The following is a 20383-nucleotide window of genomic DNA, read 5'->3' as shown; positions in this document are numbered from 1 at the left end:
GTCCCAGGAACACTTCAAATTTCCATTGGCCAAGGAATGCTTGTGGTGGTAGCTGGAGGCCCCATTTGCAAGGTCCTGTCCAGTGAGGTGGAACAGGGTCAGGGGCCTGCTTACAGAATCAGTCTGGCCATGATTTGGTAAAGCAGCTATGCTGTGCTGTGGGATCTCTTCTGCCCCTGGTCGGTTTGTACTCTCCAAAGCCTTCAGGCTGGAATGACTGAGTTGCCTGAATGGGAAAGATGGCGGCCTGCCCCAGCTATTCTTTCAGAGTTTATCTTGTTTGATGGAGCTTAATTTTTAGCCTGTTGATTTTACTGTCTACATTAGACTTGTTCAGAAAGAATCTGTAATCTTTTAGGTTAGATATATGAGAATTCATTGTTTTCTGTAAATAAACCTGTTCATGTCTTGTTCTCTGGAAAGAAGTCTCTTTCAGCTCTCTGACTTTGGTCACAATCATGTAGAGCAGTAGCCAGTCTACAATGACATAATTGAATTTCCATTTCCAGTGTTTTCTTTTTGTGTCTTACATTGTACAGTTCAGAACTGAGCATTTTATTCCCAATTGTCAAAATGCTAAGCTGTCCACTGTACTGAAACACTGTTTTTGTTAATGCTTCGTCATTCAATTTTTTTTAAGGTGTGCACTCTTATACAATTCTTCTCAAGTCAGAGTACAGGTAAGCTCTGGCTGCCTCCAGCCACTCTCAGGGAGACTAAAAGCCTTCATACACCCCAAGTTGGGGTACAAAAAAGGGGGGCCATGAAGGCTAATCATTAAAAATAAAACAATTTAAAAGTATTAAGGCAAAGATTTAAAAAATTTTGCATTACATAATTTACACAAAAGCAATGCTATCACCTCCCCCGTGTGAACTCAGGAGAGGACTGGGCCATTCTCCTTAGAGAGAATTAGGATGGCTTTTAGGAGGGCAAGGGGCTTCCTGAAACAATACATCTCACAATATTTGGAATGACTATTGAAAAGAAGAGCAATGTGCAATCAAAGTCCTTGGTGACATTGTAGAACTTTGGGGGATGCTCGCTCCAACCACCTGCTGTCGCCTTCATCATTCCAGTTTTTAAATCTTAAGTCAAGCCAATAAAAAACAAAACAAAAAATGAAACAATAAAACAAATAAAGCCACACCAATCTCATCTTGTTTTCTGCGAAGTTTGGTTTTGTCAAGCAAGGGTGTAACACAACTAAGTCACAGTCCACCTAGAAGCATTTGCGGTGGACAATGGAGGGGCCTGACTCATCATACCCCTGCTTGCTGATCCACATCTGCTGGAAGGTGGACAGCGAGGCCAGGATGGAGCCACCGACCCACACGGAGTACTTGCGCTCCAGAGGAGCAATGATCTTGATCTTCATCGTGCTGGGCGCCAGGGCAGTGATCTCTTTCTGCATCATGTCGGCGATGCCAGGGTACATGGTGGTGCCACCAGACAGCACTGTGTTGGCGTACAGGTCTTTGTGGATGTCCATGTCACACTTCATGATGGAGTTGAAGGTAGTTTCGTGGACGCCACAGGATTCCATGCCCAGGAAGGAAGGCTGGAAGAGCGCCTCGGGGCAGCGGAACCGCTCGTTGCCAATGGTGATGACCTGGCCATTGGGAAGCTCATAGCTCTTCTCTAGGGAGGAGCTGGAGGCCGCCATGGCCATCTACCACTCGAAGTCCAGGGCAACATAGCACGGCTTCTCCTTGATGTCACACACGATTTCCCGCTCAGCCGTGGTGGTGAACCTATAGCCACGCTCAGTGAGGATCTTCACGAGGTAGTCAGTCAGGTCCCGGCCAGCCAGTTCTAGGTGCAGGATAGCATGGGGGAAAGCATTTCCCTCATAGATGGGCACAGTGTGGGTGACCCCATCACCAGAGTCCGTCATGATGTCAGTGGTACGGCCAGGGGTATACAGGGACAGCACAGCCTGGATGGCCACGTACATGGCTGGGGTGTTGAAGGTCTCAAACATGATCTGGGTCATCTTCTCGTGGTTGGCCTTGGGGTTCAGGGGGGCCTCAGTCAGCAGCATCGGGTGCTCCTCAGGAGCCACACGGAGCTCATTGTAGAAGGAGTGGTGCCAGATCTTCTCCATGTTTTCCCAGTTGGTGATGATGCTATGCTCCATGGGGTACTTCAGGGTCAGGATGCCTCTCCTGCTCTGGGCCTCGATGCCCACATAGGAGTCCTTTGACCCATGCCCCCCATCATGCCCTGGTACCTGGGGCACCCCACGATGGAAGGGAAGACAGCCCGGGGGGCATTGTCTCCTGCAAAGCCGGCCTTGCACATGCCGGATCCATTGTCAATGACGAGCATGGTGGTATCATCACCCATGGTGAGCTCATTCAGTTGTACAGCCTTTAAAAGATTATCATTCTTTTTTTTTTCACACTTTCAATTTCCTCCAAATATTTCTTTTCTCTTAGCTGGTTCTGATATTTCATTATGTCTTGTTCCAGTCTTAGCATGGCAATTTCTTCCTGCAATGTACTATTTTCAAGCAAGAGATCTTTTTCTTTCTTATGACTAAGAGAAAGCTGAGTAAGCAAAGGGAACTTTTAGTTAACACTCAGTTGAATGACATATCATGATTTCTTCTGAAATTAAAAAATAACATGTATATTGGTATAATGAAACAATCCCCATAGTGGATATTTAACTGGAAAAATATTGGACAAAACTTCAAACCTAATAGAGTGGAAATTTCCAAAAGTTTAAATATTTATTTAAAGACAATGAAAAATAAATCACTAGAGGATTTTTTAGAATCTCAGAATTAAAAAAGCCTTTCTGTGAGTTACAAAAAACCAGAGGCATAAAATAGAAGATTAATACATTTGACTATATTTTTAAGATTGGTTTTACAGTCTTATGTCTAACCTATCAACCACACCATCATAAAAGCCTTAGCTATGCATATATTTGGACAGAAGCAATTTCTCAAAGTTCTTTCAGTTCCTTTTTCTGAAGAATGTTTTACTGATATTCTATGTTTCTAATATTTTTATACTGTTATAAAAATTACATTTATTTATAACTGTTAAATCTAAGCATCATACCCTTCTACACTGTAAACATCTGTATCTAAGCATTGCACTTCTACGTACAATACTGAATTCATTTAAGATCAGGATTCTTAAAAGGAGAGGTCAGAAAATATATACAAGATGCAGGATTTTCCCCAGGTCTGCTGATGCTACTGCTAGTGATCCTCCACAAAACCACAGTTACTTCTGTGGTATAAATATATAAATACAAAAGAAGCCTTTTATTTCAAAATACAAATGGTAAATAAGATACAACTTAGAGAAATTTTCTTAGAAATCATGAGATTATTTGCCATTGCAATAACTTTTCTTTCCTCTTTATAACGTTTGAAACAGTAATAAGTGTGAAATAGGGGAAATATACTGAACAATTTCTCCAGGAACAAAATACTTATCAATAAATTATCACTAAATGTGTATCATGGCATGTCATTGTTTTCAAAGCTCTTTGCATTGAAATGAGAAACTACTTGGAGCAAACTGTTCCTCTCTGCAAAAGTAAGGATAATGACATCCACAGTGTGGTCTCTGACCCAGCTATACATTTCCTACTTTCCTATCAGTGAAAATAATCAGTTGACTTCTCTATTAATATTTTAAAAAAATAAGCTAATGTCCAAAAACTAGAAAACTTGTTTTTAGCAGCAAAACTTATTTTTGATATGGAAAGATCATCAATTCTTATGAAAAATATCAAATGCTTCTCCTTTGGATTGAGGCCATTGTGCAGGTCACTACTCAACTGTTGCAGGCAAATAGAGTTGAATTAAGAACATGGCTTTATGCTATATGTACATATATAGATATATGACCGAGGATATATAGAATATATACATAGATATATCACTTAAAAATCCTTTATATTTCTAAAATACATAGTTTTTAAAAAATATATACACATATAAAAACATTTGAAAATGACTAAAGAAAATACCTCAGAATTCATTTTCTTTTCAGCCACTTCTACTGCTTTTGTTCAGATTTTGTCAGAATCTCACCTTGTAATATTCCAGTGTTCTGTTCTTTGGAAAGTTCCTTCTGAATATCATTTTGTTCATCACTAGAAGAAATTTTAATTTTCATGAAATACTGGAGGTGTCCCTAAAATGATCTAGAGGGACAGATGGTGCCATCAGATGCATTCACACAATGTATATCTGCACATTAATCCAACACAAGGCAAAGGGGTCTCACATCTGTTAACCCAGCTCTCCCCAACCATGTTGGCACCAGGGACTGGTTTTGTGGAAGATAATTTTTCCAGGAACCTGAGGTGGGGGATGGTTCTGGGATGATTCAAGCACATTACATTCATTGTGCACTTTATTTCTATTATTAATGTATATATTGTGAAATAATTATATAACTCACCAAAATGTAGAATCAGTGGGAGTCCTGAGTTTGTTTTCCTGCAACTAGATGGTCCCATCTGGGGGTGATGGGAGATGGTGACAGATCATAAAGCATTAGATTCTCATAAGGAGTGAACAACCTAAATCTCCTGCATGAGCAGCTTACAACAGGGTTCGAGTCACACTCCTATGACAATCTAATGCTACTGCTGATCTGACAGGAGGAGGAGCTCAGGCAGTAATGTGAGTGATGCAGAGTGGTTGCAAACAGATGAAGCTTTGCTTGCTCACCTGCCACTAACCTCCTGCTGTGTGGCCCAGGTCCTAACAGGCCAGGGACTGGTACTGGTCCATGGCCTGGGGATTGGGAACCCATGTGTTAACACACACTTTTTATGTTTATTTTTTGGAAACACTTTCCCCTTATATTCTTGATTCCTATGTATTTTATAAACTACTTAGAAATTCCTTTTAGAACAAGACAGGGTCTAATATTATGCTTTTAACATAGAACTTTGAATTAATTTTATCTGTGTATGAGAGAGAGATGTGAAATAAACTAATCATTAATCACTTTCTATTTTACTTTTATTTCATGCATATTAAGAATAAAACTGGGAAGTCCTAGGCAGAGCAACAGGGCAAGAGAAATAAAGGGCATCCAAACTGGAAAAGAGGAAGTTAAACTATCTCTTCACCAATGATATGATCTTATACCTAGAAAACCCTAAAGACTCCTAGATTTGATAAATGAATTCAGCAAAGTCTCACGGATTACAAAATAAATGAATACCAATCAGTAGCACCACTATACACCAACTACGACCAAGCTGAGAGTCATGTCAAGAACACAATCCCTTTTACAATGGCTGCAAAAGAGTGTGAAATACCTAGGAATATACTTAATGAAAAAGATGGGTGTTAAAGATAACTGGAAAACACCACTAAAGAAAATAATAGATGACACAAACAAAAGAAAATACATCTTACGTTCATGGACTGAAAGAACTGATATTGTGAAAATGACCATAGTGCCTAAAGCAGTCTACACATTTGATACAATTCCTACCAAAGTACCAATGCCATTCTTTGCAGAATTATTTTAAAATGCTGACAGTTATGTAGGACCACAAAAGAGCCTGAATAGCAGCAGACATATCAAGCAAAAGGAACAAATATGTTGGCATCACATTACCTGACTTCAAATTATACTCTAAAGCCATAGTAACAAAAACAGTGTGGTACTGGTATCAAAGTAGATACATAGATCAATGGAACAGAATAGACAACTCAGAAATAAGGCCACTACAATCAAATGAACTCTGAGCAAGGATACAAAAACATACACTGGAGAAAGTACACTTTATTCAAAAATGGTGCTGGGAAAAAAAGATAGCCACGTGTTAAAGAATGAAACTGGATCTCTATCTCTCACAATATACAAAAATTAATTCAAGATGGATTAAAGGCCTAAACCTAAGACCTGAAAACTTTGGCCTAGGCAAAGAATTTATGATGAAGACCCTAAAAACAAATGCAACAAAAATGAAAATAAAGGAGGAGCCAAGATGGCCGAATAGGAACAGCTCCGGTCTACAGCTCCCAGCGCGAGCGACGCAGAAGATGGGTGATTTCTGCATTTCCATCTGAGGTACCGTGTTCATCTCACTAGGGAGTGCCAGACAGTGGGCGCAGATCAGTGGGTGAGTGCACCGTGCGCCAGCCGAAGCAGGGGCGAGGCATTGCCCCACTCAGGAAGTGCAAGGGGTCAGGGAGTTCCCCTTCCAGAGGTGACAGACCGCACCTGGAAAATCGGGCCACTCCCACCCGAATACTGTGCTTTTCCAACGGGCTTAGGAAACGGTGCCCCAGGAGAGTATAGCCCGCACCTGGCTCAGAGGGTCCTACGCCCACGGAGTCTCGCTGATTGCTAGCACAGCAGTCTGAGATCAAGCAGCAAGTCGGCAGCGAGGCTGGGGGAGGGGCGCCCGCCATTGCCCAGGCTCGCTTAGGTAAACAAAGCAGCCAGGAAGCTTGAACTGGGTGGAGCCCACCACAGCTCAAGGAGGCCTGCCTGCCTCTGTAGGCTCCACCTCTGGGGGCAGGGCACAGACAAACAAAAAGACAGCAGTAACCTCTGCAGACTTAAATGTCCCTGTCTGACAGCTGTGAGGAGAGCAGTGGTTCTCCCAGCACGCAGCTGGAGATCTGAGAACGGGCTGACTGCCTCCTCAAGTGGGTCCCTGACCCCTGACCCCTGAGCAGCCTAACTGGGAGGCACCCCCCAGCAGGGGCAGACTGACACCTCACACGGCCGGCCAGGTACTCCAACAGACCTGCAGCTGAGGGTTCTGTCTGTTAGAAGGAAAACTAACAGAAAGGACATCCACACCAAAAACCCATCTGTACATCACCATCATCAAAGACCAAAAGTAGATAAAACCACAAAGATGGGGAAAAAACAGAGCAGAAAAACTGGAAACTCTAAAAACCAGAGTACCTCTCCTCCTCCAAAGGAACGCAGTTCCTCACCAGCAACGGAACAAAGCTGGACGGAGAATGACTTTGACGAGCTGAGAGAAGAAGGCTTCAGACGATCAAATTACTCCGAGCTACGGGAGGATATTCAATCCAAAGGCAAAGAAGTTGAAAACTTTGAAAAAAATTTAGAAGAATGTATAACTAGAATAACCAATACAGAGAAGTGCTTAAAGGAGCTGATGGAGCTGAAAACCAAGGCTCGAGAACTACGTGAAGAATGCAGAAGCCTCAGGAGCCGATGCGATCAAATGGAAGAAAGGGTATCAGCCCTGGAAGATGAAATGAATGAAATGAAGCGAGAAGGGAAGTTTAGAGAAAAAAGAATAAAAAGAAACGAGCAAAGCCTCCAAGAAATGTGGGACTATGTGAAAAGACCAAATCTACGTCTGATTGGTGTACCTGAAAGTGATGGGGAGAATGGAAACAAGTTGGAAAACACTCTGCAGGATATTATCCAGGAGAACTTCCCCAATCTAGCAAGGCAGGCCAACATTCAGATTCAGGAAATACAGAGAACGCCACAAAGATACTCTTCGAGAAGAGCAACTCCAAGACACATAATTGTCAGATTCACCTAAGTTGAAATGAAGGAAAAAATGTTAAGGGCAGCCAGAGAGAAAGGACGGGTTACCATCAAAGGGAAGCCCATCAGACTAACAGCGGATCTCTCGGCAGAAACCCTACAAGCCAGAAGAGAGTGGGGGCCAATATTCAACATTCTTAAAGAAAAGAATTTTCAACCCAGAATTTCATATCCTGCCAAACTAAGCTTCATAAGTGAAGGAGAAATAAAATACTTTACAGACAAGCAAATGCTGAGAGATTTTGTCACCACCAGGCCTGCCCTAAAAGAGCTCTTGAAGGAAGCGCTAAACATGGAAAGGCACAACCGGTACCAGCCACTGCAAAATCATACCGAAATGTAAAGACCATTGAGACTAGGAAGAGACTGCATCAACTAACGAGCAAAACATCGAGCTAACATCATAATGACAGGATCACATTCACACATAACAATATTAACTTTAAATGTAAATGGACTAAATGGTCCAATTAAAAGACACAGACTGGCAAATTGGATAAAGACTCAAGACCCATCAGTGTGCTGTATTCAGGAAACCCATCTCACGTGCAGAGACACACATAGGTTCAAAATAAAAGGATGGAGGAAGATCTACCAAGCAAATGGAAAACAAGGCAGGGGTTGCAATCCTAGTCTCTGATAAAACAGACTTTAAACCAACAAAGATCAAAAGAGACAAAGAAGGCCATTACATAATGGTAAAGGGATTAATTCAACAAGAAGAGCTAACTATCCTAAATATATATGCACCCAATACAGGAGCACCCAGATTCATAAAGCAAGTCCTGAGTGACCTACAAAGAGACTTAGACTCCCACACATTAATAATGGGAGACTTTAACACCCCACTGTCAACATTAGACAGATCAACGAGACAGAAAGTCAACAAGGATACCCAGGAATTGAACTCAGCTCTGCACCAAGCAGACCTAATAGACATCTACAGAACTCTCCACCCCAAATCAACAGAATATACATTTTTTTCAGCACCACACCACACCTATTCCAAAATTGACCATATCCTTGGAAGTAAAGCTCTCCTCAATAAATGTAAAAGAACAGAAATTGTAACAAACTGTCTCTCAGATCACAGTGCAATCAAGCTAGAACTCAGGATTAAGAATCTCACTCAAAACCGCTCAACTACATGGAAACTGAACAACCTGCTCCTGAATGACTACTGGGTACATAACGAAATGAAGGCAGAAATAAAGATGTTCTTTGAAACCAACGAGAACGAAGACACAACATACCAGAATCTCTGGGATGCATTCAAAGCAGTGTGTAGAGGGAAATTTATAGCACTAAATGCCCACAAGAGAAAGCAGGAAAGATCCAAAATTGACACCCTAACATCACAATTAAAAGAAATAGAAAAGCAAGAGCAAACACATTCAAAAGCTAGCAGAAGGCAAGAAATAACTAAAATCAGAGCAGAACTGAAGGAAATAGAGACACAAAAAACCCTTCAAAAAATAAATGAATCCAGGAGCTGGTTTTTTGAAAGGATCAACAAAATTGATAGACCGCTAGCAAGACTAATAAAGAAAAAAAGAGAGAAGAATCAAATAGATGCAATAAAAAATGATAAAGGGGATATCACCACCGATCCCACAGAAATACAAACTACTATCAGAGAATATTACAAACACCTCTATGCAAATAAACTAGAAAATCTAGAAGAAATGGATAAATTCCTCAACACATACACCCTCCCAAGACTAAACCAAGAAGAAGTTCAATCTCTGAATAGACCAATAACAGGAGCTGAAATTATGGCAATAATCAATAGCTTACCAACCAAAAAAAGTCCAGGACCAGATGGGTTCACAGCCGAATTCTACCAGAGGTACAAGGAGGAGCTGGTACCATTCCTTCTGAAACTATTCCAATCAATAGAAAAAGAGGGAATCCTCCCTAACTCATTTTATGAGGCCAGCATCATCCTGATACCAAAGCCTGGCAGAGACACAACAAAAAAAGAGAATTTTAGACCAATATCCTTGATGAACATTGATGCAAAAATCCTCAATAAAATACTGGCAAACAGAATCCAGCAGCACATCAAAAAGCTTATCCACCATGATCAAGTGGGCTTCATCCCTGGGATGCAAGGCTGGTTCAATATACGCAAATCAATAAATGTAATCCAGCATATAAACAGAACCAAAGACAAAAACCACATGATTATCTCAATAGATGCAGAAAAGGCCTTTGACAAAATTCAACAACCCTTCATGCTAAAAACTCTCAATAAATTAGGAATTGATGGGACGTATCTCAAAATAATAAGAGCTATTTATGACAAACCCACAGCCAATATCATACTGAATGGGCAAAAACTGAAAGCATTCCCTTTGAAAACTGGCACAAGACAGGGATGCCCTCTCTCGCCACTTCTATTCAACATAGTGTTGGAAGTTCTGGCCAGGGCAATTAGGCAGGAGAAGGAAATCAAGGGTATTCAATTAGGAAAAGAGGAAGTCAAATTGTCCCTGTTTGCAGATGACATGATAGTATATCTAGAAAACCCCATTGTCTCAGCCCAAAATCTCCTTAAGCTGATAAGCAACTTCAGCAAAGTCTCAGGATACAAAATCAATGTGCAAAAATCACAAGCATTCTTATACATCAATAACAGACAAACAGAGAGCCAAATCATGAGTGAACTCCCATTCACAATTGCTTCAAAGAGAATAAAATACCTAGGAATCCAACTTACAAGGGATGTGAAAGACCTCTTCAAGGAGAACTACAAACCACTGCTCAAGGAAATAAAAGAGGATACAAACAAATGGAAGAACATTCCATGCTCATGGGTAGGAAGAATCAATATCATGAAAATGGCCATCCTTCCCAAGGTAATTTACAGATTCAATGCCATCCCCATCAAGCTACCAATGACTTTCTTCACAGAATTGGAAAAAACTACTTTAAAGTTCATATGGAACCAAAAAAGAGCCCGCATCGCCAAGTCAATCCTAAGCCAAAAGAACAAAGCTGGAGGCATCACGCTACCTGACTTCAAACTATACTACAAGGCTACAGTAACCAAAACAGCATGGTACTGGTACCAAAACAGAGATATAGATCAATGGAACAGAACAGAGCCGTCAGAAATAATGCCACATATCTACAACCATCTGATCTTTGACAAACCTGAGAAAAAGAAGAAATGGGGAAATGATTCCCTATTTAATAAATGGTGCTGGGAAAACTGGCTAGCCATATGTAGAAAGCTGAAACTGGATCCCTTCCTTACACCTTATACAAAAATCAAGTCAAGATGGATTAAAGACTTAAATGTTAGACCTAAAACCATAAAAACCCTAGAAGAAAACCTAGGCAATACCATTCAGGACATAGGCATGGGCAAGGACTTCATGTCTAAAACACCAAAAGCAATGGCAACAAAAGCCAAAATTGACAAATGGGATCTAATTAAACTAAAGAGCTTCTGCACAGCAAAGGAAACTACCATCAGAGTGAACAGGCAACCTACAAAATGGGAGAAAATTTTCGCAACCTACTCATCTGACAAAGGGCTAATATCCAGAATCTACAATGAACTCCAACAAATTTACAAGAAAAAAACAAACAACCCCATCAAAAAGTGGGCGAAGGACATGAACAGACACTTCTCAAAAGAAGACATTTATGCAGCCAAAAGACACATGAAAAAATGCTCACCATCACTGGCCATCAGAGAAATGCAAATCAAAACCACAATGAGATACCATCTCACACCAGTTAGAATGGCGATCATTAAAAAGTCAGGAAACAACAGGTGCTGGAGAGGATGTGGAGAAATAGGAACACTTTTACACTGTTGGTGGGACTGTAAACTAGTTCAACCCTTGTGGAAGTCAGTGTGGCGATTCCTCAGGGATCTAGAACTAGAAATTCCATTCGACCCAGCCATCCCATTACTGGGTATATACCCAAAGGACTATAAATCATGCTGCTATAAAGACACATGCACACGTATGTTTATTGCCGCATTATTCACAATAGCAAAGACTTGGAACCAACCCAAATGTCCAACAATGATAGACTGGATTAAGAAAATGTGGCACATCTACACCATGGAATACTATGCAGCCATAAGAAATGATGAGTTCATGTCCTTTGTAGGGACATGGATGAAATTGGAAATCATCATTCTCAGTAAACTATCACAAGAACAAAAAACCAAACACCGCATATTCTCACTCATAGGTGGGAATTGAACAATGAGAACACATGGACACAGGAAGGGGAACATCACACTTCAGGGACTGTTGTGGGTTGTGGGGAGGGGGAAGGGATAACATTGGGAGATATACCTAATGCTAGATGACGAGTTGGTGGGTGCAGTGCACCAGCATGGCACATGTATACATATGTAACTTACCTGCACATTGGGCACATGTACCATAAAACCTAAAGTATAATAATAATAATAATAATGATAATTACAATAAAAGAAAAAAGAAAAAAAAAATGAAAATAAATAAATAAGACCTAATTAAACTAAAAAGCTTCAGCACAGCAAAAGAAATAACCATCAGAATAAACCAACAACCTATACAACGGGGAAAAAATTGCAAATTATGAATCTAAATTAGGACTAATATCTATAACCTACAAGAAACACAAACAAATCAACAGGAAACATACAAACAATTCCATTAAAAAGCGGCCAAAGTACATGCATAGACATTTCTCTAAAGAAGATGTACAAATGGTGAACAAGCATATAAAAACATGCTAAATATCACTAACCATCAGGGAAATGTACAATAAAATGACAGTGAGGTATCACCTCACTGCAGCCAGAATGGCCACTATTAAAAATCAAAAAAGATGTTGGTGTGGATGTGGTGAAAAGAGAACAGTTATACACTGCTGCTGGTGGGAATAAAAATTCCTACAAATCTATGGAAAACAGTATGGAGAGTTCTCAAAGAACTAAAAGTAGATCCTATCATTTTATCCGGCATTCTCATTTCTGGATATCTATCCAAAATAAAAGAAATTGTACTCTCAAAAAGACACCCACATACATATGTTTACTACAGCACAATTCACAATATGCAAAGATATTGAATCAACCAGTGTCCATCAACTGATGAGTGGAATAAAGAAAATGTATGTATGTATGTATTTATGTATGTATGTGTGTGTAAATATATATATACATATCACATATATATATATCTCACATATATATGTATATATGCACACACATATACATACGTACATACCTGAGACTGGGTAATTCATACACATACATACCTAAGACTGGGTAATTCATAAAGGAAAGAGGCTTAATTGATTCACAGTTACATATGGCTGGGGAGGCCTCAGGAAACTTAACAATCATGGCAGAAGGAGAAGGGGAAGCAGGCACCTTCTCCATAAGGCGGCAGGAGAGAGAGAAGTGAAGGGGAAAGAGCCCCTTATGAAGCCATCAGCTCTTGTGAGAACTCAGTCACTATCACAAGAACAGCATGGAGAAAATGTACCCCATGATCAAATCACCTCCTACCTGATCTTTCTCTCAACACCTGGGAATTACAATTTGACATGAGATTTACATGGAAACACAAAGTCAAAATATTGGGGGTGGGATATCCTTACTTTTAAAATATCCAAATGTCATTATTTATAATTCAAAAATAGCAATTTTTATTAGTTATGATTTTGTTCAAAAATAATCTGATAAATTTTCTTCACTTTTAACCTAGTATTTAGTCAAAACATATAAAAACATGGATTTGCCAGCAGAAAATTGTAACTATTTTTTAATGAGGTAAAAATGTATAAGAATATCAGTATTATTGTTCACAGAAGAAAGTGAACAAGAAAAGAAAAGGAATTTAAAAAGAGAGAATATCACTACCGTATACATACATGAACTGACAAAGAGACTAAAATCTCCTACTGGAGATTATGTTAGGACTTGAGCAAAAGCTTCTAAGAATACCAAAAAGAAAAACAAAACAAATATTTTTAAGAAGTAAATTATACAGAGAACTCTTCTGATTAAGACGATGTATCAAAAAATAATCTTCCTGAGAGCTATTATTAACCAATTCATCATAACAAAAACTTTAAAATTAAGTTTACAATTCTGGAATATTAAAAAGTTTCATTTTGAACATAGTTGATGGAAGGCAACATTTGAACGAAAATTTCTGGTTAAAGTTGACTCAAACTCAAAATCAGTGTGCAAAAATCACAAGCATTCTTATACACCAATAACAAACAGAGAGCCAAATCATGAATGAACTCCCATTCACAATTGCTTCAAAGAGAATAAAATACCTAGGAATCCAACTTACAAGGGATGTGAACTTACAAGGGAAGTTCTCTCTTCAAGGAGAACTACAAACAACTGCTCAATGAAATAAAAGAGGACACAAACAAATGGAAGAACATTCCATGCTCTTGGATACGTAGAATCAATATTGTGAAAATGGCCATACTGCTCAAGGTAATTTATAGATTCAATGCCATCCCCATTAAGCTACCAATGACTTTCTTCACAGAATTGGAAAAAACTACTTTAAAGTTCATATGGAACCAAAAAAGAGCCCACATCACCAAGACAATCCTAAGCCAAAAGAACAAAGCTGGAGGCATCATGCTATCTGACTTCAAACTATACTACAAGGCTACAGTAACTAAAAGAGCATGGTACTGTTACCGAAACAGAGATATAGACCAATGGAACAGAACAGAGCCCTCAGAAATAATATCACACATCTACAACCATCTGATCTTTGACAAATCTGACAAAAACAAGAAATGGGGAAAGGAATCCCTATTTAATAAATGGTGCTGGGAAAACTAGCTAGCCTTATGTAGAAGGCGGAAACTGGATCCCTTCCTTACACCGTATACAAAAATTAATTCATGATGGATTAAAGACTTTCATGTCAGACCTAAAACCATAAAAACCCTAGAAGAAAACCTAGGCAATACCATTCAGGACATAGGCATGGGAAAGGACTTCATGTCTAAAACACCAAAAGCAATGGCAACAAAAGCCAAAATTGAAACCTAATTAAACTAAAGAGCTTCTGCATGGCAAAAGAAACTACCATCAGAGTGAACAGGCAACCTACAAAATGGGAGAAAATTTTTGCAATCTACTCATCTGACAAAGGGCTAATATCCCGAATCTACAAAGAACTCAAACAAATTTACAGGAAAAAAACAAACAACCCCATCAAAATGTGGGCAAAGGATATGAACAGACACTTCTCAAAAGAAGACATTTATGCAGCCAAAAGACACATGAAAAAATGCTCACCATCACTGGACATCAGACAAATGCAAATCAAAACCACAATGAGATACCATCTCACACTAGTTAGAATGGTGATCATTAAAAAGTCAGGAAACAACAGGTGCTGGAGAGGATATGGAGAAATAGGAACACTTTTACACTGTTGGTGGGATTGTAAACTAGTTCAACCATTGTGGAAGTCAGTGTGGCGATTCCTCAGGGATCTAGAACTAGAAATACCATTTGACCCAGCCATCCCATTACTGGGTATATACCCAAAGGGTTATAAATCATGCTGCTATAAAGACACATGCACACATATGTTTATTGTGGCACTATTTACAATAGCAAAGACTTGGAACCAACCAAAATGTCCATCGATGATAGACTGGATTAAGAAAATGTGGCACATATACACCATGGAATACTATGCAGCCATTAAAAAGGATGAGTTCATGTCCTTTGTAGGGACATGGATGAAGCTGGAAACCAACATTCTCAGAAAACTATCTCAAGGACAAAAAAACAAACATCGTATGTTCTCACTCATAGGTAGGAACTGAACAATGAGAACACTTGAACACAGGAAGGGGAACATCACACACTGGGGCTTGTCGTGGGGTGGAGGGAGTGGGGAGGGATAGCATTAGGAGATATACCTAATGTAAATGATACTAGTGCAAGCATGTGTGACATGGAAACTACAGCTGACTACTGCAAAAGCTTCCTTTGTCTCCTGGTTTCTTTACATGGTTACCTTCCATCAATCCCAGTAAACTATAGGCCACAGGCCAAATCCAATCTGCCTTGTGGTTTTGTAAATAAAGTTTTGTAGGAGCTCAGTCATGCCTGTTTGCTCACATATCATCATGGTGGCTTTCACACTACAACAGCAGACGACAGCAGGGTTAAGTAGATATGACAGAGACCACATGGTCTAAAATATTTCCCACCTACTCCTTTACAGAAAGAGCTTGCTAAACCATTTTGCACCATAACCACAATGCTTTAATTCTCAAATCTTGTGACTCCCCTGCTCAAATTTCTCCAATGAGCCCCTGCAGCACACATTGTTGGCTCCCTACCAATAGCCATTCCTTATTCCTTCTTGCAAAGGAAACACAAGTCTGTTGGGATAGTTATTATCCCAATTTCCCTCCTGAGCCTCAGAAAGACAAATGTTTATTCTAAGCTAATCATGTATTTGCCTTCCCAGTGCCTGCTTTGGGAATGAGCATGTGGTGTGACCCAGCTAATGAAATGTTACAGGAAGCCCCCTGCATGCTTCTAAGTTTTCTCCCTGTTTAAAAGACACGTGAAGAAAAGCTGCCCTTGCGATGCTGTGTTGTGAGAACAAGATGTTTGGAGCTGCTACGGATTAGCCCACCATGAAAGGAGATGTGAATAAAACACTGCCAACAGCACAACTGAAAGAGGGACAAGAGGGATCCCCGGGATGTCACTGAACAAAAAAAAACCAACTCTGGTTCCTACTGTTTTAGCCATTGCTCATCTAGTACTTGCAGTCCAAAGCATTCTACCTGGTAAATTTCCCATGGCCCACAGGATAAGACCTACTCATTTCTACAGTATTAAAAAGTCTATCATAAACTTGCCTTAGTTAAGTATTCACCTCATTCCCAACCTCTCATATTTCACACTTTTGGTACTAGCAAAAGTGAACTGCTGAGAAACCCTGCCATGTTCACTCAAGCATATTGTCTTCTGCACCTGCTGCTCTTCCTCCCAAACAGGCAATCTCTTTAGATGTTTCTCCTGGCAAATACACAATCTTGTTACATGTTCCTTCTGCCAAACATTATTCTTCTGCTTCTTTACCTTGAAAAATTCTTCCCACTCTCTATGCTTACCTTAAATCCTACCTCCTTTCTTTTTAAAGCTTTCATTCCTCATCACATATGTCTGGCACATAATCAATATAACATACAATAAATCATAATTATAAGCTTCCAGTGGGCATCTAGCACACAGTAAGCACTGAATAAAGTAGCAAAATAATAAAAATGACAATAATAATAACAAGCTTCTGTCTGCATTTTCATTTGTGTTCTGTAGCATTAGAAAAATGCTTAGTATCTAAAAGACATTTGATAGTTATTTGTTAAGTGGACAAGTGAAAACATAAATAGAAATATTTTCTTTGAAAATTCTGTTGAAAAAGCACAGAAATGAAATAGAGACAGTTCTTCTGTTATGAGCACTTTAAAGATCAAAACTACATCTATTCCATCTTTGTCTCCTGCAACTTAAAAACCTAACTTACAGAAGCTCTTTGATAAATAGATGGCTAAGTTAAAGGTGTCCTCATACAGTTTGGATTGTACCATGTATTAGGTGTCCACATCCAGGTAGCATATTAGTATTTTTGCTACTGTGAAACATTTTTATACTTTTATTATAATCTGCTGACCCTAGAGTTTGGCAAATTATACATCTATTATGACAATCTTTTGGCAAATGGTAGCAAAGCATCTTGTTCTAACAAAATTACTGTTGTCAAGACAATTAATCAGCAGGTAGAAGAATACATCTTGTTCCAACATAGTAAATGTATCTCTTTCAACTTCAAATGAGGAGGAATGAAGTCAGTAATAGTGAGACCTTGTTGGGACAAGCATATGTAACATGACCTGTGCATCACTATTCTTTTGTGATCAAAACTTCCTTACTTTTACTTTTTTATCTGTGGTAGGACCACCCAGAGCAGGGGTCCACAACTCCTAGGCCACAGACTGGTACCAGTCCATGGCCTGTTAGGAACCACACCACACAGGAGGAGGTGAGCAGCAGGCAAACTGGAGAAGATTCATCTGTATTTATAGCCACTCCCCATGGCTCATATTACCTCCTGAGCTCTGCCTCCCATCAGATCAGTGATAGCATTAGATACTCATTGGAGCATGAACCCTGTTGTGAACTGCCTATCTGAGGGATCTAGGTTGTGTGCTTCTTACGAGAATCTAATGCCTGATTGTCTGTCACTGTCTCCCTTTGCCCCCGTATGGGACCATCTAGTTGCAGGGAAACAAGCTCCGAGCTTCCACTGATTCTACATTATGGTAAGTTGCATAATTATTTCATTACATATTACAATGTAATAATAATATAAAGTAACACAATAAATGTAATGTGACTGAAGAATCCTGAAACCATCCCTACCTTCCTGCAGTCCACGAAAACATTGTCTTCCACAAAACTGGCTCCTGGTGCCAAAAAGGTAGTGGGCAACTGACCTAAAGTAATTCACTATCACAAGTCTTACCTGGGTTGCTGTTTTCAGAAGAGTATTTTGGCATCTGCTTTTCTTTGCAGTCAGAAAGTAATTGGCAAATTCTGTCTAAAAATATAATAAATAAAATTACTGTTTTAAAATACTGATCTACAAGCTTACCAAATGTAAAATTCTTAGAGTATTTCAAACAATATCAGAATATCAGAACTTAACAGTATTATCCCATCCACTTAGGTATACATTCTACAAACTTATCATGAAGCTTCTATTTAAAGAAGAAAAAAAGTAAGGTGAAATACTCATAAATCGAGGGCACTTTGACCAGTAAATTAACTTGCATTAGCCTGTGGTAATAGAAGGTGTCCCAACTCTGCATAAGTTGTAGCTTCATAATGAACAGCTATTTGCTCTTGAACAAGTTGCTTCTCTTAGGCTCAATGTCTTCTTCTACAAAGTGAGGAATTTGTTGCCTTATTTCACTAGGTTGTTATAATGATTTAACAAGATAACATTTTTAAAAATGCTCAGAGAAATAGTGAAGCAATGCAATAATCTGTTCCTAAACTTTATGACTAAAATTGTCTGGGAATCCCAAATAAAACCCAATGTGTATTTTATTCATAGGTTCTAATATGCAAATGTTGTAGTTTTCAGAAAATGTTATTAAGTACTAATTTTGCTTCTTAGTTGTTCTACTCTTTATGGCTTATAATTCAGGGCATCTCAACTATTTCATAGTTTGTAACTAAATTTTCTCATAAATATCTCATTAAAGTAGATAATGGGATTGTCCACTATTTCGGAGTTGACAAATCACACCAAGGGCAGAAAAACCAATGGATGTTAAAACCTGACTTGGACCAATGATCCTTCTCTACAGACTCAAACTCTGAGCCAGACGTTTGTTACGATGATGCTTTATATCCATGTTCATCTCTAGCTGACATGGGAGACCAAAACCCTACTTTTATTTTTTTTAGGTTCCATGAGGAAGTTGCAAATTGACAGTCTCTAATTTTTAACATACATACTAACAATATATTTTGCACACAACACCACACACATTATTTGGCTCTGGTGTCATCTCACAGACCACCTTACATGACTATTTTTGTAGTGCAAATCACAATTTCAATATTTTGGTGGCACCCATTTTGCTTTGATTCACAGTTTCCTTAGAGCTAGTCAGCGAACAGTCAAATGACCTTCCAGTGACTGCACGAAATATGGAATGCTTCCAAAATGTGTGTGGCCACCTTATGCAAGGGCCAGCTCCTCAGGAGGCTGAGGCAGGAGAAATGGATGAACCCACGAGGCAGAGGTTGCAGTGAACTGAGATCGCACCACTGCACTCCAGCCTTGGCGATAGAGCGAGACTCCATCTCAAAAAAATAAATAAAATAAAATAAAATAAAATAAAATACCAGTAAAGTTTGCAATTCCTCTGACTCAGTTTACCATAATTACAATTATGATTACTAGTAAAAGAATAAATAGTGAATAACCACAATATTGGGCTTTTCTCCCAAAACAAAAAAAATTAATATAAACAATGTAGCTTATTATAAAGAGCCAAAACAATTTTAAAAATGCATATAATTACCAGGCAAAAGTGTTAGAGTGAACCATGTCAAACATTTTTAAAGTGAGAATCAATCAAACAGTATACCCAGGATAAGCTCCATTCACTCATTTAATAAGTATTTATTAGGTAGCTACGTCCAATATGCTAGGCCTTTTTCTAGGCAGTGAGGATATAGTAGTGAAAAATAAAAACCCTATTCATGAGAGTGAGAAAAACACACAATAACAACAGACAGATAAGGCAAAATATACAGTAAGTTAAAGGAGAAAAACTAAAGCAGGAAAATGCAATGTTTGTGTGTTTGATGGGGAGGGTGGTGGGAAAGATGGAATGGTCAGAAAAGTCACTGAAGAGAAAGGGAATTTTTTTAAATACAAAAAACCTTTTATTTGTAAATCAAAGACTCTAAGAAATGATGACATAAGGTTAACAGCATTGATGTCAAGATACAAATGGGTTTGAAGTTAGAGATGATAAACCACTTTGTTTCATTGAACCTTCCCTTGATTACGTTAGAGATCATCCCTGGTAGTCTCCCAATTGAATCTTAAGCATGACGCGTCTGGGTAGTACATGGTTCTTCCTCAGAAAGTGGTTGTTCCTTAATGTGTTTCTTTTTACCCTTTTTCTTCTTTTTCTTAGAAAGGGGGTTTTAAATGAAGAACTGGAGGAATGGAAAGACTAAGCTAGGAGGATATCTGGGGAAAAAGCATTACAGACACAGGGAACTG

General features: G+C 39.1%; 1 protein-coding gene across 1 annotated transcript in view; it reads right to left on the bottom strand.

Annotated features, from left to right (window-relative positions):
• Positions 1–1178: 1178 nt before the first annotated feature.
• LOC129030340 (POTE ankyrin domain family member B-like) overlaps positions 1179–20383 on the bottom strand; it is a 43752-nt gene continuing 24547 nt past the window's right edge. Inside the window, 5 exon segments of the mRNA XM_063648466.1 lie at positions 1179–2208; positions 2211–2400; positions 2403–2552; positions 4061–4122; positions 18098–18168. Coding sequence (XP_063504536.1) covers positions 1223–2208; positions 2211–2400; positions 2403–2552; positions 4061–4122; positions 18098–18168 — 1459 coding nt within the window. The 3' untranslated portion in view covers positions 1179–1222.

Source organism: Pongo pygmaeus, chromosome 12 (assembly GCF_028885625.2).
Source record: "Pongo pygmaeus isolate AG05252 chromosome 12, NHGRI_mPonPyg2-v2.0_pri, whole genome shotgun sequence".
NCBI lineage: Eukaryota > Metazoa > Chordata > Mammalia > Primates > Hominidae > Pongo > Pongo pygmaeus.
Note: the sequence above shows the minus strand (reverse complement) of the source record. Positions and strands in the feature narration are given on the sequence as shown.